This window comes from Mercurialis annua, linkage group LG1-X (genome assembly GCF_937616625.2).
Source record: "Mercurialis annua linkage group LG1-X, ddMerAnnu1.2, whole genome shotgun sequence".
NCBI classification, from domain to species: Eukaryota; Viridiplantae; Streptophyta; class Magnoliopsida; order Malpighiales; family Euphorbiaceae; genus Mercurialis; species Mercurialis annua.
The window spans coordinates 7,984,932-8,010,161 of record NC_065570.1 but is presented as its reverse complement, the minus strand read 5'-3'; the positions used below and the strand labels follow the sequence as shown (position 1 = coordinate 8,010,161).

At 32.3% G+C, this 25,230-nt stretch overlaps 3 protein-coding genes across 7 annotated transcripts; 1 reads left to right on the top strand and 2 right to left on the bottom strand.

The window, feature by feature from the left end:
* Nucleotides 1–2,963: 2,963 nt before the first annotated feature.
* Nucleotides 2,964–5,465, bottom strand: LOC126668309 (PHD finger-like domain-containing protein 5A). Of its 2 annotated transcripts, none has more exons than XM_050361522.2 (3): nucleotides 5,355–5,465; nucleotides 4,356–4,748; nucleotides 2,964–3,917 (listed from the first exon to the last, which is right to left on the bottom strand). In XM_050361522.2, the coding sequence occupies exon 2, from the start codon at nucleotides 4,714–4,716 to the stop codon at nucleotides 4,384–4,386; it is 333 nt and encodes a 110-aa protein (XP_050217479.1). In that variant the 5' UTR covers nucleotides 4,717–4,748; nucleotides 5,355–5,465; the 3' UTR covers nucleotides 2,964–3,917; nucleotides 4,356–4,383. The 2 variants fall into 2 exon arrangements, with proteins under 2 accessions (XP_050217479.1, XP_050217473.1); XM_050361516.2 differs by having other exon boundaries at nucleotides 3,216–4,173.
* Nucleotides 5,466–5,906: 441 nt separating this feature from the next.
* Nucleotides 5,907–16,249, top strand: LOC126664559 (uncharacterized). Its single transcript, XM_050357005.2, has 13 exons — nucleotides 5,907–6,271; nucleotides 6,413–6,529; nucleotides 6,979–7,043; nucleotides 7,131–7,236; nucleotides 8,839–8,910; nucleotides 10,046–10,105; nucleotides 10,224–10,353; nucleotides 10,437–10,621; nucleotides 10,764–10,948; nucleotides 12,207–12,334; nucleotides 13,135–13,406; nucleotides 13,726–13,969; nucleotides 15,440–16,249. The coding sequence occupies exons 1-13, from the start codon at nucleotides 6,005–6,007 to the stop codon at nucleotides 16,135–16,137; spliced, it is 2,529 nt and encodes an 842-aa protein (XP_050212962.1). The 5' UTR covers nucleotides 5,907–6,004; the 3' UTR covers nucleotides 16,138–16,249.
* Nucleotides 16,250–17,901: 1,652 nt separating this feature from the next.
* On the bottom strand, nucleotides 17,902–25,210 carry LOC126664564 (phosphoinositide phosphatase SAC8). 4 transcript variants are annotated; one of them, XM_050357010.2, is made up of 20 exons: nucleotides 24,870–25,210; nucleotides 24,581–24,655; nucleotides 24,101–24,240; nucleotides 23,920–24,011; nucleotides 23,752–23,809; nucleotides 23,120–23,176; nucleotides 22,522–22,555; nucleotides 22,306–22,386; nucleotides 22,113–22,219; nucleotides 21,578–21,664; nucleotides 21,411–21,488; nucleotides 21,101–21,165; nucleotides 19,954–20,052; nucleotides 19,742–19,841; nucleotides 19,485–19,593; nucleotides 19,322–19,394; nucleotides 18,929–19,022; nucleotides 18,730–18,816; nucleotides 18,543–18,624; nucleotides 17,902–18,159 (listed from the first exon to the last, which is right to left on the bottom strand). In XM_050357010.2, exons 1-20 carry the CDS (start codon nucleotides 25,057–25,059, stop codon nucleotides 18,032–18,034), a joined length of 1,836 nt encoding a protein of 611 aa, XP_050212967.1. In that variant the 5' UTR covers nucleotides 25,060–25,210; the 3' UTR covers nucleotides 17,902–18,031. The 4 variants fall into 4 exon arrangements, with proteins under 4 accessions (XP_050212967.1, XP_050212969.1, XP_050212970.1 ...); XM_050357012.2 differs by having other exon boundaries at nucleotides 24,113–24,240; XM_050357013.2 differs by having other exon boundaries at nucleotides 18,543–18,609; nucleotides 24,870–25,209.
* Nucleotides 25,211–25,230: the final 20 nt, after the last annotated feature.

Sequence of the window (25,230 nt, the reverse complement as noted above, 5' to 3'; positions counted from 1 at the left end):
CAATTCAAATTTTTTAATTGTAATTTTATAAATTTCAAAGTTTATATTTGTATGATTTTGTATCGTTATTACGTCTATTACTTTTGGAGATAACTTATTTTTATTTATAATCTTCTTAATTTAGAATAAAAAATTATCTTATTCTCTAAACATTTAATTTTTTATTATTTTCTATAATTATCACGTTATATAATAACATCAATTTGATTGACACAAATACAATATAAATTAATTTTAAACTAATTCATTAATCTTTCTTCATCAACTCTAACAACCGTATCAATAAATTCTTAACTCAATTAGGTAGGAGGAAGGTCCAGAATTCAAACCCCACGGGAGACAATTTGTTAAAGAATTATGAAGAACGACCTGAAAAGTTATGGAGAAGACTGGAGTTTATAAATAGAAGGCTACGAACATCGAAGAGTCGACAACAGTATTGTACCGTTATGATAACAAAATTGTTTGCAATGTATCTAACGTAAACATCATGAAAGATTTAAATGGTATATAAAATTTATAAATAATCATAAATAGTTGTATACTTAAATATGCGTCATATATTAAAAATATAATAGTTTTGTCTTGTATATATCAGAAGAAAAAAAAACCGTAACAACCATCACCGTACAATACAGTCCTACACCAAACACCAAAATAGACAATCACAACCGCCACTTACCCACCGCCTCCACCGATATATCATATATCATATTCCAATTACTTCTGCCTGTACCTTGTCATTTTTAATTTCCACACATAATATGTTTTTTTTATTAAAGATTGAACTTCATTACATGAAGAAAGATATATACAAATAGAAAATAACTCCTAAACACTAATAAGTAAGTTATTCCGAGATAAAATAATGAAAACTACAAAGTAGTCATCTATAAAGAATTTTTAGCCACCGAATAGGCCACCCAATTAAAATCTAAATTTTGAAAATCAAAAAAATAGATCAAAGATATCAACTAAAACTACTCAGCATTCTTGACGACGATGTCTGAAATCAACAACTCCTCCATTGCTGTTGTAGTCCTAGTGCATCCACCGCCAAGGAACCATCGTGCCTATGCCACAATTGAAAAAGCCAAGTCGAAGCAAAAAATAATAAAACAAATAATTTGCCATTAAAATAGGTCTATAATTACTTTTTTTTAATAAATATTATTTTATCCACTTATCACAATTAAATGAATAGTAATGACATTTATCCAATAGTGAAGCAGATAAAATAAATAAACACAAAGTAACTATAGAAACGGCATAAAAATTATATTTTGTATATTACCGCCATATTAGATAAATTGAATATGGAAAAATTACTAAACGATCAAATATCTCAATATTTATTTAAAATATATATCAAAAGTTGATGAAAATATTAATTAGTTTTAGATAAAAGACTAATAAAAAATTGAAATAATGTACTCGAATAATATAGTTGATGAAAAGCACACTATGGCAAATTTATTTTTTAAAAAAGAAGAGATAAATATATGTTTTAATTAAGTTTATTTGTATTAAATGAAATTGCCGATTGAAAATTTCAAATTTGATTTTAAGTGCAAATTGAAAATGGCTCTACAATAAGAACCACATCTAACCCAAAAGTTTTAACCTTAGAAATAGATATGTTATTAAACTTATTTTGTTTAATGTTTGCTATCTAGCAAATTCAAAAGGACAAAGTTAATCAATATATAATATGCACAAAAGTTTTTTTAAAAAAGAAATTCAATAATCATAAAACCAATACTATACAAATATTAATTATCAACTTATAATTGAAATTGAATAGAAAAAGAATAGAAAAGTACTTATCTGTGTAAATGAGAGAGATAACCGTTTTGATGTCCCACGGTGTTGAATGACTTCATATTCCATCCAAATTTAAAATATTGCCAAATATATAAACTGCACTCTTTAAAAGCATCTATTGTGGACTCTTTATTAAAAAAATATAAATTAAAATTTCAATGAATTTTTTATTTTGAAAAAAATAAAAAATAATTTAATTCTCCAAGTTTAAACGGTTAAAATAAATTTCTATTTCTTTTTAAAAAAATTACAAAATATTATTTTTATCATTTCTTTTTTAATTATTTATTTTAAATTATAAAAACTACAATCATTTAAATTTAAGAAGTATTAAACATTTTTTACTTTTAAATTATTTTAAAATACTCCTTAAAATAAAGGAGACCATTTAAGAGAGAAAGTGCCAAGAAATGATATATAATCACGCCAAATTTATCTTTATGCAAAATTTATCACAATCACACCAAATTTATCTTTATATAAAATTTGATAATCTAAGTTAAAACAACTGAAGTTTAATTATTGTTTTAAAAATAACGGAAAAATAATTTTAGGATTGAAAAGAAATAGTGATAATAGTGATAATAGCATGCATGATAATAGTAATAATTTCAATTTTTTCACAAAATAGTGATAATAGCAAGCATGATAACCACATAATTGTTTCAAGAAAAAGCAAAAATAATCATTCTTCACTAGCATAATGTTATAGATTATTAAAGGAAATTTATACTAAAAAGATTAGATTTAGAAGAATTCATATTTAGAAATTTAAAGATCAAAGAAAAAGAAACGGTCTTGTAATCAAAATAAGACCCACTTATAGAATTAATCCAAAAAAAGCAAATAATCAGGAGATTAAAAATTAAATGCAAGTTTAATTATAAGAATTAAAAAAAATTACTATAAGAATAATCATTTAATTTGGTTAGCCAAATTTTTCAAAATCTTAACCGTTACCGATGTAAAAAAGATACGGAGTATATATTAACTGAATGGCATAACTCTCTGAAAACCTTTAACTGAATTTTTGCTCAGTCATACATAGAATAGAATGATAGGGGATCAAGTAAAACCAAGAAACTGTATTTTCAAAAGAAAAACATTCAGCACATAAATTTTTTAATAGCAATAGTAAAGACAGCTTAAAAGGTTTGAATTCATGTACAGAAAATAGACAGCAAGATTTGGAAGTTCCAATTTGACAAAATTTAACTGTTACAAATTTGACAAGCCCCACAAAAAGGCAAAGTTAAAGAAAACAAAACTCAAATGACACAGAACGGATTTTAGGGTTGTAGAGTTGACAATATCGCGTTTGTAGGTGAACAAAAGCCGTCATCATCAACAATTGGCAGTGCCAATACAAAAAAGTTGTTGTAGAATCAACATGCCAAAATACACCTCCATAAATTGTCACTTCCAAATTCAATAAATTCGGAGTACAATTTTCTTCCTAATGCTCCAAGAGCTTACAAGCTCCAATTAGTGGCTAGAAATTTCATTTTTGAAAGTTTGACCGATGAATGTTTCGAAAACCAACAAGCCTTGTTTGTTTCAAAAGTCGCAACCGAAATGGCCTGACATAATGCAACAGTAATAGTACAGCTGCTATATGCTATTATACAAACCACAGTGACAAAAAGTTGAAATTGATACTTGAGACATTTGTGTGAAGCATTTCCAAGAAAACAGGAAAGACGCATACGTAGACTAAGCTTGTTTTTATCTAATTCATTTATCACTACAGCTGCAGATACTTTGTACTGGTACTTCACCTAAAATTCACCATTATTAAGAGGCATGTATGCAATAAATGAGTTTTCATACCCTTACGTGTACCTTAACATGAAGGTAGCAAAACTAGTCTGCCGACTATATAATCACGAACGTCATATAAGTTGCATCTGCATACGATTCCTCAATGATGTTTAGGCATTTTGCAGATATCCGCCGCAATCCCAAAGATAGCTTCGGTAAGCATAAAAGTAAAGCAAGTCAAGGTTAATTCAAACATATTAAAATTGCATCACCCTATAGATTTTGCATTTGTGAACTTCCGATAGAAGAAATGCAAGGTAATCATCTGAATACTGCACAAATAAAGAGCTCACAGTTAGTAATTTTTAAGCCTCCCAAAATAGGAGGAAAAAGCAGAGTGGATCTTTCACTATATAGAATTGTTAAATCCTAATTGCAGATACAAAGATTATGGATGCAACATACAGATGCTAAGCCTATCACAGAAAAGTACAAAAGAAATTGAGTGCCTGGATGATGACATTTGAATTGCGGGTGACCTTGCTAACGTAATGCAACAACCAAATCGTCAAAAACAAGATAAACTCCCTGCAATAAAATTTTAAGTATCAGTTCACTGCATTGTAAAACCAGAACACTGAATGCAAACTAACAACAATATATCATAAACATTGCAAACTGTGATAACTGATAAACGTATTAATGAGTTAAGTTCCAAGTCCCATCAAAATCCTGAAAATTACAGATAGCAACACTTTCAGACAACTTACTGCAAGAGAGTTGTTACTATGTAGTCATCTATATCTTCTTAAAACCATATTTCTTCCTTTCATAAAATAAATCTGTTTTAGCACTTCCCAAATTGACAATTTTAGGACACCCATCTCGGTCTTTCTCCTGCTGAGTACACTCCTTGCAGTAAAAAGCATCAGAAATTCCGACTCCTCCACAGATAACACACCGACTCTGGAAGGATCCAAAGTTGCATTCATCACAGATCCGCACAAGTGTGCAGGGACGCACATAAGAGTCACAAATCACACATTTACCATCGCACTTCTCACATAGCCTCCCTATAGCTATCCCTGGTTGCTTCCGGCACATGATCAAATCAGGATGATGCTTTGCCATTCTATATTGTTAGCTTCCAAACTATGAGTTCTCTTCATATAGCAAGAAAAATAACTCAATCAGTAACCATATCATAAATGATCTAACAAAGAAAAAAAATAAAAAAAATTAGCAATTCCAACAATCCAAACATTTTAGTATTGACATTGTCGGATGAAAATTCTAGTATTAAATAATTAGCTGTTTGTTCTTTTGGTACTGTCAAACCCTGAAATGTGGACCGCCCGCAAGCCCACATACTTGGTAAATTCGGGATATAATATAGCTAGCCACTCTATTTATTGGAAAGGACCTAGCCGGGGTTGAACCGGCGATCATGGCGCCCAGAAGATGGTCGGGGCTTAGACCACGGGATCAAACCGGTGCGGGCAGCTGATTGTTACTTTAAATTAATGCGTGAATTTCATTACAAGAATCCCGTGCATTACTTAAGTTGATTTTAAAACTGAAGTCCAAATTTCCGCGAAATCAAACGCGATAAACAAATTAACAAATAACAGTAAACTTATTCATAAAAAAAAACAGTAAACTTTAAACCATGATCATACTAAAAAATGCAGGATTAACATATGCTAGCAGTTAATGAACTAAAATCCAACAAAAGATAAAACAAGATAAACTAAAATTGGGAAACTTACTAGGGTTTAGAAAGATGTGACTGACTCTTCTTGTTGGTTCTCTTGATTCTTCTTTTTTCTTCTGAATCTGTTTTTGAGTCTTTATAAGCAGAGAAGGGGTTTATAAAGTTTTTTCTTTAAATTTGACATTATTACACTTTAATCCCCATATTTTTAAAAATCACTTTAATCCCCAATATTCCTTATGTTAATCAAAATACATTTAAGCCTAAAATGTAATTCTTGTTAATGAGTATATAGTTTTATAAACAAACATTTGACACCAAACTGTTTTTTAATAAAAAGCTAGAAAGAAAAAAATACTATAATATTTTATGTCCTTTCTTTTAATGTTATTTTTATATTTAACTTAATTGATGCAATTATTTTTTGATAACATCATTTTAATTGATTTTATAGGCTAATAAATACTATATATAATAGAATAATTATAAAAAGAATTTGTAACTATTTTAGGTATTTGTAGTATAAAAATGATATCCAGCCCACAATCTAGTGCGGATGCAAAACTTGTCGGCCCAAAGCATTTGTAGAAAATTAAAATTAGATTAAAAAAGAAAAAAGAAGAACCCAAAAGTAACGTCTTCAAGCTTAAAACCCTAAACTCTTAACCCTTAAACCCCTAACCAGCTTGCTGCATCTCTGCTTCAATGGCATCAGCTGACATGTATGACGTCGCATTGAAACCTCGAATGCTCCATACACTGCTGAAAGAGGACGTACCAGACGACACAAGTAAAAAACCACTGGGCAACGCATCAAAGCTATCAAGAATCGTCTCCACAGTCCAAACTTTCAGTCTCTTATCCGAATCATTCAGCACTACAGCTGACCCTAAGTTAATTCAGCATTGGAAATCTGCCGTTGATGATTGGGTTAATCGCGTCCTCGCACTCGTCGCCAATGCCTCTGCTATGGTGTGTACACTTCATTTGAATTCGATTTTATGTTAATAATTCTGCAATAATATAATTCACCTGAAAATTCAATTAGTTTGGATTTGTATTCAGTTCTCCTATTAAATATCCAGACTAAGATTATGATTCTGCTATTTGCAGCCAGATAAATGTTGGGCAGGAATCTGTTTGCTCGGGATTACTTGTCAGGAATGTAGCGTTGATCGCTTCTCGGCATCATATTCGGCTTGGTTTGATAAGCTTTTATTGCATATTCAGGTATCGGAGAAACTGAACTTTGATTTTGCATTAGACATTTTGCTGTTGAGTCTTGGAGTGGCTATCACTTGTTCTTAAGATTGCCCATTTCCGATAAATAGTTTGTTCTGATTTATTTGATTGAGAATTAATTAACTATTTTGTAGCATGTTACAAAACTAACCCTCCCTATCATTTTTACTTATCTTTTTTAATTGGTGTTTCAATCTTTATTTTATGATTTTTATAGAAATTACTCTTGAGAATGGTTTTTCAAGCAAATTTCATTGCTGAATTTATGGTGGGGATGTCTAACTAATTTCATGTTTAGTATTGTTCTCTAGTTTGTTTTTACACTCTTCCTAAGTTTGTATGTTTTTCGAAGAATTTATTTAATGGCAGGGCTTGTTTTTATATACTTGTCTTCTTCCAAAATTTTGACATTGAATGTGGGCCTTGTGTTTGCGCAGTCACCTACAGATTCTCAATATATCAAGGTGGCTTCTTGTACCTCTTTATCGGATCTTATAACTAGGTGAGATTGCTGAGGAGCCTGAACTTGAGCTGCAATTCCCATGTTGTTATTTAGTAGTACGTGAAACGATTCTCTATTTTGCAATAGGTTAGCTGGATTTTCTAATGCAAAAAAAGATGGAACTGCTTGTTGTGGAAAACTCATCCAACCGATCCTAAAATTGTTACAAGATGATAGTTCAGAATCTGTGTGGGTAAGTGGACTTTTTTTTAGTTAAACATTTTTCATTTATGGTAATTCAATAAATATACCTGGGATTGTTTGTTGTGACACTATATGTATTCCCTTGCTTTGCATACACTTTTAAAAAAATATTATGTGCAAATCTTATTCAACAAATGTTTAAATTAAATAAACTTTTAATTCTACTAATAAAAACTAGTTAATTTAACTAGACATTTTAATAAAAAAAATAATAGCAGATCAATACAAATATGATATAGAAATGTAAAAAAAAAAAATGCTTTCTCTTCAAAATAATTGACATTATATAATTTATTTTTAATGTTTATTTTAACTTGAGTTGTGAAAAGAATAGAAAATCAATTTATTTATGATAATAATTTATAGATAAAATTTACGAGATTCTGCAGTTTTTTCTTTTTGCAGTATTTCAACGTTACATGAGCTTGCAATAAGGATCAGTTTCCATATGGATTGTTTTGTATCTCAATATAGAGTTGACAGGGATTTTCAACAATTTTTTTATTTTTTTAAAAGTCTAGTCCTTTATGTAACTTGATATATATTTCAGAATGAAGCAATGTAATTGTTTTAACATAAAATAAAAGTTTAGCTATTTTCAAAATCCAATTATTCTGTAAGGTATATTTTTCTTGGAAAGAATAATGGTAAAGAATGCAGTAGGAAGGGACTTGAAAACTTGAAAAATAAGGGCAAAAAAATCTATTCTATACTTAAGCTATTAACCTTTTTGGGAAAATAAAATAAAATCATAAAGTGAACCAAGTCTAAGACTGTTGTCAGTCCTATCTGATCCCCTCCTTTTAAATATGTATAAAGTTAGCTCTCACTTTCAAGTTATGATTCAAAAATATTGGATTCTCGTCCCATCTATATTTCATTCTAAATTTTATTTAGTTTTCTAAATTTTTTTAGCAAAAGTTTTCCGATTCCAAGGAATTTCATGGTTAATGTTGTTGATGGCCACCTTCTCAGTTGCAATTCCTTAAGAGTTAAGACCTTAATAAGCTTGCAGTGTAAAGTGAAATACAAACATGCATTGTGTAACACTAGATTAGCACATGCATTTAATGTTCGAGTCTGATTATTTTTACTTCAAGTTTGATGTATAAACTTTCATGAAAACCTAATTAGCTGTTGCCAACACTTAAGCATTAAAGTTTTTGCTTTCATGTACTCATAAAATAATACGAACAATTGATGTGCTTCAATTTATATCATAGTACCAAACATGTGATAATGTTGCAAATTTGATTAATCATGTGCTCTTCATCTCAATCTGCCTCACAAACACATGGCCTTGCAGGCTTGTACACATGCACATGCACACATACTCACTTACACGTGGAAGAACATAGATACTTGTAGTCACTGATGCAGGCTTGATAAAATTTCTCTTTGTATGATCTTGATATGACTTTGCTGTCTAGTATCTGTTTTGCATCCAGAATAAATTTTCTATTATGAGGCTATTTTTCTCTACATTATAGTGTAGATATGATCTACCTTGGTTATTTGATGCTCTCTATTCTTTATGATGTGTCTGCGTTTGTCCTGAAATTTTGTAATTGGACTTTTCTGAGGTTTGCAGGAAGGAGCGCTTCACCTGTTATACATTGTTATAACTTGCTTTCCAGCTTCTCTTCATCGCCATTATGACAATGTATGTTTTCATATCTATTTGTACTTTAAATTTTTTTAATTCAGCATTATATTTTTGGTCATGCATTCATATATAATGATTTCTGACTCTGTCTGTGCGTTATAATATTTGCATGAATTTAAAGTTTAAATCATCCTGAAAATCTTTAAATACAAAAATTAATTAATTCATTCTGTTGTCAAGAATGCAAAAGAATATTTTGAGCATGTGTTTTGCTGCATGCATTTACCGATGTACGCTTCTGTCAGTATTCTGTAAAGACATAAAAAGGTACGACAATTAAATAATGGGTCCCTCCTTATACCTCGGCCATTTCAAAATTGGTTTCCACTTCTTTTGCTGTTGTTGCTCTTGTTGTTTTTGGTGGATGTCTTAAGTTTCCCTAATTACCTTTGTCTTGAGGTGGAAAATATGAATAAGATGCACCTGGTGGGAAAATGGTGGTAACTAAAGATACTTGTATATTAGTATGTTTAATTCTCTCCAATACTTGGAATTTGCATAGTTTATCTTAAAGACCAAATCGTTAGCACTTCAATGATTGTATTCATCTTTGTTTACCCAATGGATGAGAAAATTGTGATGTCACAGATTATACTGATGCTTAATATATGATAGTATATATTCATATCATTGGCTATTCAATCTAAAATAATTGAAATCTTAAATCAAAAGACTTTGTGTGGAATGTTGATTCTGCAAACCTATTATACTAATAGGATGATGACTAGAAATAGTATTTTACCTCTGTTTTGTGTTGACCATTATTTAACTCATCTTGTCCCACTATAATTTGCAAAATTTTCTTTTTTGGATGACCCATTTTAATTGACAATTTCCATTTATATTATATTTTAACTAGATTCTTCCATTTTTACCCTCTACCTTTTTGAGTAGACTTTTTTAGTAAAATATAAAAGTAAATTATACAATAATTAATGCATTATCTTAAACAATGTGCATAAAGATTCTTGATAATTAGAATTGGCTAGACGGATTATTTTGCAGTCAATATAGGTCTCGAGCATGTACTTTCAAGGAAGCCTACTATCACTGTGTTGCAGTAATGCTAACTTATATTTTACATTCTTTTTTGGTTACACATGTCATAAAACAATTTTATCACTTTGCGCAGGCCGAAGCTGTTATTGCCTCAAAAATTTTGTCAGGCAAATGCAGTGTTAATGTGCTTAAGGTAACACGTCTTTTTCTGCTGATTTTGACAATCATTCAACTATGACTAGAAGAAATGTACACTAATGACCGGAACTTGGTCTGAAAGTTTTATGTAATGTTTCATTTTCAACATTCAGAAACTTGCTTATTGTCTAGCATTACTTCCTAAATCAAGAGGAGATGAAGATAGCTGGCTTTCAATGATGAGGAAAATTCTATTGTTGACAAATGGTTACCTGACTGAAATCTTCCATGGTCTAGAAGAAGGTAAATTCCTTTTTTTTTTTGAGTTGAGGTGATTTATCTCAAGGATGGGAGCTAAGTAACAAGTCTTTCCATGTGTGTTTCAGAAACTAAATGGGATGAAGCTATTAGATTATTGATTCCAGCAGGAGAGGTTGCTCCGAGTTCCATATGGGGTCAGAATTTGTTAGAAGAGACATCAGATAAGTCAAGAAAGAGATCAAAAATATCGAATGTCTCCGCCTTGATGCTTAGCTGCCGTACAATGCTTATTACTTCATACCCTGCTCAGGTAGTGCTTTATGATTGGTGGCACTTATGAGATATATTAAATGAAAGAGGTGGCAATATTTACTATGATTCTTTTAGACGTGACACAAATTGTAGATCAAAATGATTGTGGTATTCAAGATTTTCTTATGGTTGATTAACAGGTGACGGTACCTGTTCGCTCATTATTGGCCCTTATTAAGAGAGTGCTGATGGTTGATGGCTCAATTCCACGTGCCTCATCACCCTTTACAATTGCAACAGAACAAGAATTTATTTGTTCTGAACTTCCAGTTATGCATTCATATAGTTTGGAACTTCTTACTTCAGTCATAAAGGGTATGCGCAGGTAAAGTGTTACAAAACCTGCATCATTTTGTGAAGGAAGTATTAGTTCTATTTTTCACATTTCAATTGTTATTATGAAGTTTGGTGAATGGAAATTTTGGAAAACCTGCCTACTATAGCTTGCACGAGGGAATTTTAGGAATTAGTTTTGGATGGTTAAAGAAAATGATTGATGTCAACTTCTCGACTAATAGCTCCATTAGTCTATACCTTTTTGGGGTTGGATGGAAGAATGATGAAATAAACTTTATAGTGATTAAAAGGGCTATTAGTTTCATTGATTTTAACTTTAGCTTTGACATAAATTTTGATTGATACTTTTTACAGAATTGATGATTGATAGTGTTGAATGGGTTTGAATTGCAATAGTCAACATAGTGTGTCATAAGAATGAGCTAGGTCTAATTCCCACCATTCAGACAAGAGTCCAGTTCTGATACCATGTTTAATGAGTTTGGAAAGAACTCATTCCCAAAAGCTAGCTCAAGAGAAGATAGTGCTCAATCCACTTGTATACACAACAAAAAGCCGATAACTTTAGCAATGTGGTACAAACACAACTTTAACAGATAGCAATTTGTCCACATGATAATACTATCATGAAATGAACCACTACCACAAATTTGTAGAAGCATGGAAATATTTCTTGGACCTATTACCACAAGACATGCACAAACATGTGTTAGGCTGTAGATAAGTATCTTTTCCTTTCTTTAGTTAGAAATTTAGTGATCCATGCATGCCTTGTCATCTTCTGATTTGAAAATGTAATCGTGGGAAACATACCTCCATGGAAACTTAATTGTCATTTACATTCATGACCTTTGAAAAATTGCAGGACATTTGTGGACTAGGATTACACATTAATGTTGACAGGCCAACTTAGAACTAGTAGACCTTTGAAGACGATACTTGCTTAAACTGGTTAAATAATTAGCATTATGAGCTTCTTTTCCTTCTAAATTTCAAGAATATACTTGCTGTACCTCTTTGGCCTGTTATTCTGGACTGATGTTTTGCATGTCTCACATTTTATTCATCTTTCTTTCTCCAAAATATATTATTTAAGAGATATCTAGGTAATACAAATATCCAACATTTGGCCATGAGCATTTATCAGGGTCCAATTATTTTCTTAGCCAATCTCTTGTTTTAATTGTTTTCAGTTTCATAATTGAGTTTGTGTGCTGAGAGATTTTAGCTGTTTTTAGTTTTCTTCTAGTTCACTATGTCCTCAGTTATGCTGTTTCCCTTTGCAGTCAATTGCTGCCACATGCTGCATATATTGTGCGGCTTATTAAAGATTATTTTGGGAGATGCCAATTATCAGAGTTAAGGATAAAAACCTACTCAATCACAAAGATGTTGCTGATATCCATGGGTGTTGGTACGTAGGAAACTTAAAAGTACGTTTCTCTATTAGGTGTGAAATGATTTTTCTTATTTTGCTTCCCTTCTATTTTTTATTTACATGTAACATATATTTGTTTTTAATTTAGTGCCTAGATATTGTTTTATATCATAATAACTGAAAAAAGAGCTCTGTTGAGTTTGCAATCTGATAATCCTAAAATTTATTGCTATGGATGCGTTGACTATTGCTTGGTCACCCGGTGAAGATCTGACCCTGGCTGAATAGCAATAAACAACTGCCACCGACTGGTGACAAAAAATTAGGTCTTTTGAAGACGTGGGAGCATTGATTATCGGTTATTGCAAGCTCTTGTTCTTCTTTACTTTCGGGATAAATCTGAGAATATCATACAATATGTCAGAAATAGCATCATTTTGATGTGCTTTGACATTAGAAATTATTGAACCTATTCTATCATTATCATTTCCTTGTAAGTGCGAAAAGTAAAGCCCCTGGCCCCATGAAGTTAAAAGAAGTTGGATATCAGGTATAGATAATTGGGGCTAATTGCGCATGCAGAATAAACATACTGCTGTTGGTTGTTCTGCTAACAACCTTATTTTCATAAACCAACCTGAAGTTTTTTGTCCATGTTTAATGAGTAGTAAGTACTATCTTTTATCATGCTATTTTTGGAGTAGGTTGAAAAATAAACGGGTATTTTAATGCCTTCTACATCAAACCAGCTTCAATATTCTATGTCTTCTGTTGTTTTATTCTCACGAACATCTCTGTTGTGCTGTTTTTAATCCTATCAATTGTACTCTGATCAGGGATAGCAATCTACCTTGCACAAGACGTTGTCAACAATTCACTTCTTGACTTAAATCCCAGCGTGGACCATACAGTCTCTATTGCAACCTTGAAGCCTTCTTCTGATTCAATGTCGCAGCCTTCTCACAGAAAAAGGAAGCATGGGGCCCCTGGATTTCATGAGCAAAATAATGGCCAAATTTCAGAAGTGGAAGCACCCAAAAGTCTACCTACAAATTCAATTTCTGTGAAGATAGCAGCTCTTGGGACTTTGGAAGCTCTTTTAACAGTGGTATGTTTCCTGCATGGATGTTCATGGATATTTGTTCTTTTGTTCTTTCATTCAATTTTAGAATTCTGCGAGTGTAGTTGCCTATTTTGTTCTGCCCTTGACTTGAGGTTTTAGAAGCTCTGTGGTACTTTACCACTAAAAAGGGCGAGTGGCTTGCTCTTACGGTCTCCCAAGGTTGTTTTTGGTGCCTTCTTTACTGGAACATATTACTTCCTTGAAGGGGATACTGCTACATATGAAAAAAGAGAGGCTATTGTTTTTGATTTACTTCGATTGTTGATATTGTAAGAACATCGACGCATAATACAATTTTTGACAGGGTGGTGCTTTGAGATCTGAATCCTGGCGGTCAAAAGTGGAAAACCTTTTAATAAGTATGGCATCAGATTATTGTAAAGATGGATGGGCTAGTGATGAAATCAACATTTTCTTGTCGGATGGACTTGCATCAACGTATGCAGATTTGCAGCTTGCAGTTCTACGCGCCCTTTTGGCATCTATCCTTTCACCATCTCATGTGCGTCCTCCACATTTAGCCCGAAGTCTTGAGCTTTTCTCCAGAGGTAAAAAAATTTCTGCAATGTTTGTGAAGTTCCTTGTTTAATCTTATTTCTTTTGACCACGGGATGATATTTGACCTCAGCATGTATAAGAAGAGAAATACTTTTGACCGCATAATGTAATATCTGGTATATGAAGAATTCTAAATACGAGGGAAGAAAGTAAATGCCTCCTATTCAGTAGGCTGTACATCATTGGTGTTTATTTCCAATTAGAACTATGTCCGTGTTTGGTTCGTGGAATGGAATAGTATGAAATGGAATAATTATATAAAGAATGGAATAGCTATTCTTTACTTTTTGGGAGGATTGTTTATTCCACAAAATCATGAAATAGCGATTCCATGGAATAACTATTCCATGAACCAAAGTAAAGAATATTCATTCTAGATGGAATAGCTATTCCATTCCGCACCTATTTCATGAACCAAACATGACCTATAAGAACTCCCTTAGGTAGGAGTATTTTCTTCAGGTCTTTTTGTAAACTTGTCACTGCATGTATCACGGCAGGGAATACCCAATGATTCAATAGCATTCCCTATCAAATATCCAAAAACGACCCATTTTAATAGACAAACCCAAATTCTCATCTTCTGTGAAAGATGGGTGTGCATAGAATATACCCTCAATTTCAACCTAGGCTAGTGTATCTGTGCATGCACATGAAGAGCGAAGGACAAATTTTAGAGAGAATACTAATTATTTTTCACTCCCATGAGATTAGGTCAAACTTACCGTTTTCTCTCTAAAGTTTAAAATTCATTGTTTTTCCCATGCTAATTTTACTTTCATTTAATTAAACCTCCTTATAATATATATATTTTTTGTAAAATCTGTAAGGGGATTTCAGTTTTCTAATACCTAAAAGTCATGAGAAACAGTTAATTTCTAAAATTCAGGGGAAGAATTTTAATTGTGACCTAACATGAGGGAGGTGATAGTAATTATGCCTCAATTGTAATACTATCTAACTAGAAGAGTGGAAACTGCCATACTCTTAGGCTTTGTTTGGGAGAGAAGGCATTAAAGTAAAGTACGGATTTTTAAAGTAAAGTAAAGTAAAGTACCGTAAGGGACGGTAAAGGAAGGTAAGGGTTGTGCATAACCCTTCCATATTTGGGAAAATAATAAAGTAAATGAAGGGTTTATAAAAAAAAATCAGTTAAAAATAATCCAACACCCGAATATGGGGGGTTGGCATATGAGGGTTGAGGGGGGTTGGAAAATATTTTTCAACCCCTCAAAACCTTTAAAGCACAGCACCATGTGTTATCTAACATCATGCAACTACTACATGTCGTCATCCTTTCTGTCTACTTGAATGCCCGAGACATGTAAAAAAAATAATGAGAATGGATAGTCTACAAAATGGAAGTATCTAAAATGTTAATTGGCGAATATGTATAGTGTTGTCTTTTGGCTTACATATACTGTCATGCTTTAAAGTTTACATGGAAATGTGTTCAACAGGAAGGCAAGAAACTGGATCTGAACTTTCAGAGTTCTGCTCCCATGCTCTCTTGGCCTTGGAGGTGCTTATACACCCTCGGACGCTTCCATTGGCAGACATGACCCTCTCAAATTCTTCTCATGAAGTTGACCGTAGATTCCCAGAGACTCTGTACTCCGGTGGTCAGAATCACAACTTTCCAAATTCAAATGTAATGCAAGATATAGGACATGAATCTCTTGATTCAGATGATGATCTCTATGAAAATTGGATTGGTGATAGCAAGGAAACTGATACTACAGATAAAATTACAAGCAGTGAAAAGCCTTTTGAAAACTTAAATGTTCATCCGGCAGAAACGATCTTTGGAGCGGGTTCATCAGGTACCGAAGAGCCCCGGGAAAGGGAGCTGGAGTCTACAGTAGTAACTGTAGGAACCTTTAGTGAAGATATGATAGTCGAATCAGGACGAGTTAAAGAGTCCGTTCGTGCAGTGAATAACGGAAGTGGCGTATTAGTTTCTACAGGTAATGAAATGGGAGCAGTTGAGGTTGCCATGGCAAATAAAAGTGGTGAAGCTGCATCAACTGCTGCAGGTGGAAGTGCGTACACATCATCCAGTGCTCTAAAAGGAAAGGAACCTGATTCTGATTCGGATGATGACTCGTCAGCTGGTTCCTTGCCTGATATTGTAGAAGCCGATCCAGATTCTGATTAGAAGCTAGGCAAATTATTTTGTTGCATCTTGAAGTCGCAGGGAGGTTGGTGAAAATGCCTCTGTTTTGCAAAACACCAAAGAAGATATCTAATGCAAATTCTTTATTTTCTCATTCGCATTCCTTTTATTGTCCCATATTTATGCTTGGTATTGATATTAGCCTCAGTTTATGATCCAGTGTTGCAGGACAAAATGATTAAGATTAAACTTTATCTCTAGAAACATGCATTGTAGGTTGTTATCGAGTCCACACAAAAAGCAACAAATATACCAATTCGCTTTTAACAAACTATAGAAATTTATGAAAGACTTCTAATTTTAACTTATTTGCAAAATATACTTCACTGAAAAATAGTTAAAAGGAAATACTCATTTTTTAATATTTTTATGCATTTATTCTTTGAAGCGGCTTATTAAAAAAATTATCCTAAATTGTTTATCTTCCTACTCTTTTGTTTCAAACCTTTATATTTTTATCACTCAATGTTTAGTATACTCTACCAATTTGTTAACTTCTCTCATTCTCTAACTTTTTCTCTAAAAAAATAACGTCATTTTATTAACCGTGCAATATTTTCTCTATTTTCCATTATTATTTTGTTTCCGGCAATATTATCTTGGTCTCTCGTGCAGAAGTAATTAATTTTGCTTTTGTAATCGGCAATTGTCTCTTTTCTCCAGTAAAACTTCCCTTTTTACAGTTTTTAGGTTATTTTAATTTTGATATATTTGATTATTTTTCATATTTGAGCTGTAAAAATTTAAGGGGGCGATGACAAAAGTACCTAAAATTTTAAAAATATTTACAAAAGTACCAGTAAACTTTTTTTATTTACAAAAATACGACTGATTTAAAATTAATTACAAAAGTACCAAAAAATAAAAATTAATTACAAAAGTACGATTTGTATAATGTCGGTATAATTATGGTATAATTTTGGAATACTAAAACTATAAATCAGATAATTTAAAAATAATGTTTGGTTTATTATTGGTATAATTTCAGTATATTTTTGGTATATCGATTATAAATTTTTATATATTTTTTCTAGTTGCTAACATGTATATTTTTTTTTATATGTACTTTTCACTATAGTTGGTAATAAACTAGAGAATTTGTATATTGTTGGTATAATTTTAGTATACTGTTAGGGTAATATTTAGTATGCGATGTGGTGTAATGTTGATGTAATAATAAAATTTCAGTATATTTTGATGTGTACACTTTTGGTATACTGTTGGTATAATTTTGGTATATTATTAATTTAATTTTTAGTATACGATTTGATGTAATTTTGGTAAATTTCCATTTAATATTAATAAAATCTCAGTATGTATAATGTCGGTATAATTTTGTTATAATGTTGATATAATGTTAGTTTATTAGTATACTGACATTATACCCACAGTATACACCGTATGTTTGATATTATTTTTTATTTTTTTGTACTTTTGTAAATATTATTAATATTTTTGTAAATGAAAAAAGTCAACATGTAGTTTTGTAATTATTTTCATTTTTTTTGGTAAATGGTGTAATTTCCTCAAAATTTAATAGCCTCAGGTCACCCATTTGCCACCTCTAGTTCTATTAATTACCCAAAACGACTCAAATCTGAAATAACCGACTCAAACTCGCCCAATCCAACCCAATTGGCAAGACCTCTTCTAATTGAAATTGATACTCTAAATTTTGTATGTTTCTCTGGAGTCGGATGTAATGTACAATGACAAGATTGTGACTACAATAAAAATCATGTAAAATTTAGTAACATTAGAGTAATCTTATTGAAGAATACTGAGCATTATTTATTCTTTATAAATCACAAGATGATACATTTTGTACAAGTTTCTCAAATGGAAGAAAAAAAGAATAGAAGTGTTATACAATAACTTATAGAAGGCCACACAAGCGAGGCCTAGAACAGAACTGCCTTCCATTAGCTTTAACAACCGCCATTACTCCTGCCGTTACTCCAGCCCACAGCACGGTTGATAAATATTGCTGTGCATTTCGCCCAGCTATTCAACATACGGGATCAGAATGTTACTTCTTACAAAAAATTGAACAGATAATATAACGGTTTAATACAAACAAAATCATGAACTATAATGTATTTTATACTTTCAATATAAACTTTTAAATCTCTACAATTTGAAATATGAATTTGATCAATCGATGTTGATGTGGAACGCTGGAACCCAAAAACAAAAGACATGGCAAGATGGCTTCCGACATCACATCAGCACCGATTGCTCGAGTGCTTAATTGGTGATTCGAATTAGCAAAGAATGGAAGTTCGTATTTTGCATTGCAAAAATTAATAGTTATTATTAGAACTGCAAAACAGGCTATAGTTTATGATTTATTTGCAAGGAAGAAGAATTAGAAAAGAATATTGCACCTTGTTGAACGGTGAAGGTAGTCAATGTCAAGCCTCCAACTAGCAAAGCCGACGCCATGGGAAGATACTGCGGTGTTTTATTCTTGTCAATTAAATCCATTATTAGCAAGAATGCCAAAACTAAGAGTTCATAGTTCTGATGAGTGATTACGTATCATACTTCAATACCAACAAATTTATGACTTACAGAGAATGATTCAAATCCGTTAAGCTGAAATGGTGAAGGACCATTTCTGTTGATCATGTAGTGCCCACTTATGAGATCCAATGCATCCTGAAAACATGTGAAGAACACTTAAGCAAGTTTTAAGAATTTCATCAGAGCCTTGACTCTCTTTGAGCAAGTAACATAAATTAAACTGTAAACAGAATAAGAGGTAGCTTGCCTGTCGAACTCCATCCTGAAAATTATTCAAATAGTATCTCGAAATGGCACTCATGCCATCTTTCAATGCTCCGCCTAAAGTCTGTCTTCCATATCTGCAGTATTGCTTAGTGTATCACAATGCGTAACGAAAAGTATATGCATTCCCAAAAAATACTAGCACAGACATAGATTCAAGGGAGTTGGGTCAAAATTACTGTTTTCCCTTTTATTTTAAAAAATTACTATTTTATCTGATATTTGAGTATTAGATAATTGACACCCCACCCCCTTACAAGAAGAATTTAAGTTAAATGGAATTAAAATGTTTGGATGAAATAATGGCTTTTTAAAATGTATGGAAAATAATAATTTTGACCAATAGTTATAATCCCTAGATTCAATTTCAGCTTACCTAACTAGGTCCCCTTTCAGTGCATAAGTTCCAGCATATTCAAGGCTTATCTCATCTCCTTGCTCCGCCCACACTAGATGATTCCGAGGAAGGACAACAAAACTATTACACGGGAATATCAATTTATCATGGGATATTGTAGCAATATACAAAAATTACATACATGTTCTGAACTTTTCGTACTCTTCACGAAACATAGAAATGCACTCGTCAGATTCAAGTAATCCTATCCTTTGCAATTGTAAATTTAGCGACTTCTGAGCCAGAAAACTCTGTTGAAAGCACAAGATGGAAGTAGATTAGGTAAATAAATAATAAGCACATCTCACCTATGAACACTAAATATAAGTGAACAAACGTACCAACTGTATATATATACATTTAAAAATAAACAACAACGTTAAAAACTTGTCCACTGACCTGGGTAACATTTGTTCGATCAAGGCAGTCAATGCAGTTTGATCTAATGATGCCTTTCTGCTCCCCTAGTATGTTTCCTTCCGGGTCTATAATGAAGTATCTGCTCAGCTGGAAAAGAAATTATTAAAAGCAGTATTATGGCTAGCAAATATGAAAATCATGGCAAACTTGTTCATAGCAATACATGCACAATACTCGTGTGTTTTTACTACCCTTGGTTTCTGAATTCCTCTTCGATCTGATCATATAGAATGCGTAGGTTGTCAAAGTTTGAACTGCCACAAACACGATGAAAATCAAAGGACACGAATCTGCAATTAACACAAGAAAATTATTGATACAAACTAAATTTTTAATACAACCTGAGCTCTGCAGAAAAGACATGCTAGTAGCTACACTAACACAAAGTATAACTGAAGCCACAAAATGATGCAGCATTTAAGAAAAGATCAACTGGTAGTGATGAATGGAATAGACCAATATATTAAACAAAGCAGTCAAAATTCACAAGTATTCCCATCAACTTGCCCTTCACATTTAAAAAAGTGAAAGTAGAAGTCTGGAACCAATAACCTTTCGGGAGCCTAAGCTCAAAGTCCTCTATTCTCTTCTAATTCCATTAATAAAGGAGGAAAGCGGAGAGATTCATTAAACCAAAAGCCAACCAAAGAGCCGGAACCGAGACAGTTAGAATCTATTCTCTCTTTTCTATACACTTCAAGATAGAATTGGAACTTTTCGTCCCAATTTACAGCAATACAACTTAAAGGTGCTATATAGATAGCATATAAGGTTACTTAATATTGTGGGATCAACTAGTTAATGAGATATTTAAATTTTAGAGTGAGGGCTGAGCCATGGAGCGAAGAAGTAGAACAAGGTCGGTGCTCATATCAATTATACTCCCTAAGAAGCCTTTTTACCGTTTGCAACTTCCACAAAGTATCAACTATTGGAGACAACTTTATGCATAACAGATATATACTTTTGTCCAATGGAAAAACTTAGTAATTCAGCAATTCCAATATTAAGTTTCTCCATAATCAAGACCCATGTTGACAATAAGTGAATATTTGGAAAAAAAAAAAAAAGAAAAAAAAAATTAGAAGATGGCTTCAGAAAAACAGACAAAACCATTATAGACAAAAAAATTGAAATAAAATCAATCTATATAGTTCCAACATTGAGTTAAATGGAAAGAAACAATCTTTGTAGCCAGCTGTAAACATCTCAAGACTTGATACATTGATGAAAACCATTACAGTGCAAGGATGATGACAGATTTCTCTTGGTGAGGAAAATTATTTAAAATCAACTGCTGATAATGATATTTACATACATAAAAATGCAAAATGTCACCTCACATTTGGAAGCTTTAGCACTTCTGCAGCATATGCTGAGCTTATTTTTCCTTCATCACCATGCTGTAAAAATGAAACAAAGTGATGACTGAGAATTTGAAGTACAAACACATTATATCTGATAAATAATGTAGCCTCGCATGTTTTTCAGAATTTGAGACAGCAACTTCTATTTATTCCAATCAAGTTTTCAATGACAGCAATTTATGCTTCTATCCAGCTGGCAATATGCCTCCTACAGCTTCATCATTTTAAGTCTGCCAATTTTTTTAAATTGCAATGAAAGAGATCAAGGAAAAATACTTTACTTTATCAGTTAAGTCGAGAGCTGTAGTGTCCCCGTATCGTTGGAGAAGATCATGGAAATGACGCTCCACAACTTTTGACTGGAGGAGAAAGGCCAATAAGTAAGCATTAATAGGCAAACCTCTTAAAAAGGCCAAAGAGAAGGACAAAAATTAGCATGGAAATATACTGTTTGCTCATGATTGATAATGTTAAGGCGTGGTTTATAGCTCAAATCAACAATCTGTTCCCAAAGAAGAGGAATTGAACCTCGAATCTGAAAAAAATAACAAAATATCATACATTAAACATTGTCCTTATAATTAATATAGGATAAAAATTGACTTGGAAAAATAAGTGATTACGTGATAAACATAGTACTATAATCAAACTTTTAACAGATAATTGAGACGTAGTGGTGCATGACTATATGTTAATGGCAGTTCAGGTTCTTTCGTAAGAAACATATATTATTTTTAAAATGGTGTCATCGGTTTGATGAGAAACAAAGAAAGTGAACTATCAAAATAAATATTTTTATACTTCTCCATCCTTTGAATCTAAGTATCTTCAATTAATGCAAATCAGGTTAATAGTACTCTCAACACCGAGAAATGAGCAAGCATGTATTTGTCATGTTTTTACTACTTTGAGCATAGAAATCAATGTAATAAATCAATTCTGCTATCATACAAATTTTCAACTATGGGATACAGCGTACATACTTGCAATAATGAAGACCTGAAACCTTCGAGCTCTAGCAACTGCTCCGTTTCAATAAAATTAGCAGTATCTCCTTCAAGATTAGCCCCTCTTCTCCACATTCTAGTTCCTAAACCACCAACTTGCCATGTCATACAAATACAATATAGAAATAATTCCTTACGCTCAGTGTGAGTAAACCCAATAAAGTTGTACCTAGACGCCGAGTACACCTTCTTGAAACTAACGTGATAGTTGCATCTTTGTCTTTCAGTTTTAGATGTGCAACTCCAAAGCGTAGTTCTTGGTTAAATGAAAACAGATGAAAGAGGATTTTTGAATTGAATATATGTCAGATAGCACAGAGATAGAGAGTAGAAGGCAAGGTTATGGTATTATATAATTACATAAGATGATAGCACAATAGGATATTTCCTTGGATAAGGGGAATGATGAACTCATCAAGCTGCCAACAGAAGAAAATGAACAACTATTAGACAAGGAAAACAGTTTTAAAAATGCTTAATCACCAAAAAACCCTCCACCTTTCATCCCCTTTTCAATTGCACCCCAACGTTGTAATTTTGTCCAATTCACCCAAATTCGCACCTTTGGTTTCCAATTCCACCCTCAAAATCAAATTGGACTCTTTTTCACACGGAAAAAATTCATAAAAACCCTTATAAAGTACTAATTTGAACTCATTTCCACACAAAAAGTTAAAAATGAATGAATTATTTGAACTTTTTCCAAATGGAGAAGAGATCAATTTAGTACTTGAGGGTGGAATTGAAATCCAAAGGTGCGAATTTGGGTGAATTGGACAAAACTGCAACGTCGGGATGAGACTGAAAAAGGGCTAAAAGGTGGATTTTTTTTATGATTAAGCCTTTTAAAAACCTATACATGGATTGTACGATAGATTTGCTTAAATTGGTAAGCACTGTCCGTTATTTTCATCTGTACAAACAAGAGTAAAATTTCAAAACTTTTAAAATTATCTCTTTGCACTAACAAATAGAATCCTGACCTTGCATTCAATAAGTTCCTCCAAAAGATTTTTGTTCCAAACAAATCGAGGGTCGGCCTGAAATGCATAGAAGTGCAAATTCAATATTCACAAGAAGCACAAGTAATAACGGATGATCCCTATATGGAATTAGAGAAAAAAAATGAAACGATCAAGAGCACTTTTCTTTTTCAAACACATTGGAACAGAGCCCCAGTGGTGTGAAGTGAACAAGAACATATTAAGTTTAAGTGGAATAGTTTAACTCAAGAATATATAGATGTATGAAACTGATTGATTGTAGATTTCCCAAGGATATGCTTTATTCTCCATATAAGAAAACAATGTCTTCCATGAATATGCACTTCAAAATCAAAATTTCACAACATACCATTATTTTGAAAATAATTGCTAAAAAAAAAAACAAAAGATGGAACCTTCCAATTTGGAATTAGCACAAGCTACCATGAAACAACCTTATAAACTCTGTAGCAAAACAACACCAATTACTAAAGCAGAAATTTTTTTCACCCTATTAGTCAAACATGCAATTGAACGATGATTAAAAAAATCACATTTGTAAATTGTCCAGTACAGTAGACATATCCCGTGTTAAGTAATAAATTATCTAATAGGTTTAAGTGGAAGCTAACCTGCTTCCATATTGGTTTAACTTGCCACCCGTCAGCTAGTTTACATCTTCTCTGTAGACTGGAAGCAACAATGAAACACATTTCGATAAGCAAAACAGAATCAACAAATAATCACGCAGACCAATATAAAGACAGGAGCAAAATATTAACAAGGAGAAGAAAGATTACTTCAATGTTATATCTGTATCATATGAATAGTACAAGCCAGGAGTTGATTCAACAGTTTTCAACAGATTCATAAAGTAAGCTTCATCTCTTTTCTGCACTTATTATTATTAAACAAAAATCAAATATTTGAATGTATGAACCTTGGCAACTGCATTAACAAAAAGTAAGTTAAAAAGATTACTAAAAAACTTGCTTCTTGAGGAGTTGAAAATTTCAATGACTCGTTGCAAGACAAGAACTTCATAGACAGTATTCTAAAAACTGGAAAACCAAGAAAATTTCCAACTTCCTTCCGCGAAGTTATTACAAATATATAAGTGCCTGCATCGATAACATAAGTGAAAAGCGCTTAATTATTTACAAGAAATTTAGAAATTTATTTAGGTATACTCAGTCCGCCATGTCATTCATAGACTGGGCTAATCACATCATAACATGTCATTAAAATGATTGCCATATTATAATAAATGTGTAACAAATATGTACAGGTCTTAATGGTGATATTACATTACATTATTTTAATGTTGTGTTATATTATAATTGGCTCAGTGTATAGATGACGCGGTGGACTGAATCTACTTAAAAAAAATCAGAAATTTAATAGAACAGTGTGCTGAATAAATATATGATAGTTACATTACATGAGTAATAAAAAAATTACCTGCTACGAGTCTAATTGTACCAGCAACTCCATAAATTATTGAAGTTTTGGATGGACTTGCAGAACTTGTCTCATCTAAGTACAAAGATTAACAAAAACAAACACAATTATTTAAATTGGCAGAAAATTACCAAACTAATAACAGACAAATACTAGCTCTGTTTTGTAGTAGTTAGCTACTGTTTTCTCACAATCAGTTAAACGGTGTCGTATATGAGCAATTGATGACAGTTAAAAATGAATAAAACAAGAAAACAAAAACTGAAAATGAATTAGAGAAATCTGTCACCGTTGTCAAGTGGCTGGATGTCGCCGTCGCTACGGCCAATTGAGAAGCCTTTAATCGGAGACTCAACGGATTTGATGACGTACTTGTCGTGGAATTCGAGCAATTCTAATCTGTCGTAAAGCTTGAATCTACGACCGCCGGAAGAAGCTGGTGATGACGGTGGTGACGGAGACGGAGAGCTGGTTTCCATAAGTAGAGAAGGTAGTGAATGAATCAAGAATATGATGAATTTGGGATTTTTGATTCGATTGAATTGAAGCTATTGGAAAATAATAAGAATGAAAAACGTCAACAACAGACCCATAACTAATTTTTAAGTTATGATCTTGACAGCTATCCAACAAGGCTGTGACTAGTCGGA

Coding starts and splice junctions, on each gene's coding strand:
- LOC126668309 (XM_050361522.2), bottom strand. CDS start 4,716: ATGGCAAAGCATCATCCTGATTTGATCATGTGCCGGAAGCAACCAGGG.
- LOC126664559 (XM_050357005.2), top strand. CDS start 6,005: ATGGCATCAGCTGACATGTATGACGTCGCATTGAAACCTCGAATGCTC. Junction 6,530..6,978: donor AGCTTTTATTGCATATTCAG/GTATCGGAGAAA, acceptor GTGTTTGCGCAG/TCACCTACAGATTCTCAATA. Junction 10,949..12,206: donor GTCATAAAGGGTATGCGCAG/GTAAAGTGTTAC, acceptor TTCCCTTTGCAG/TCAATTGCTGCCACATGCTG.
- LOC126664564 (XM_050357010.2), bottom strand. CDS start 25,059: ATGGAAACCAGCTCTCCGTCTCCGTCACCACCGTCATCACCAGCTTCT. Junction 23,177..23,751: donor TTAAACCAATATGGAAGCAG/GTTAGCTTCCAC, acceptor TATGCATTTCAG/GCCGACCCTCGATTTGTTTG. Junction 19,594..19,741: donor ATCGAACAAATGTTACCCAG/GTCAGTGGACAA, acceptor TGCTTTCAACAG/AGTTTTCTGGCTCAGAAGTC.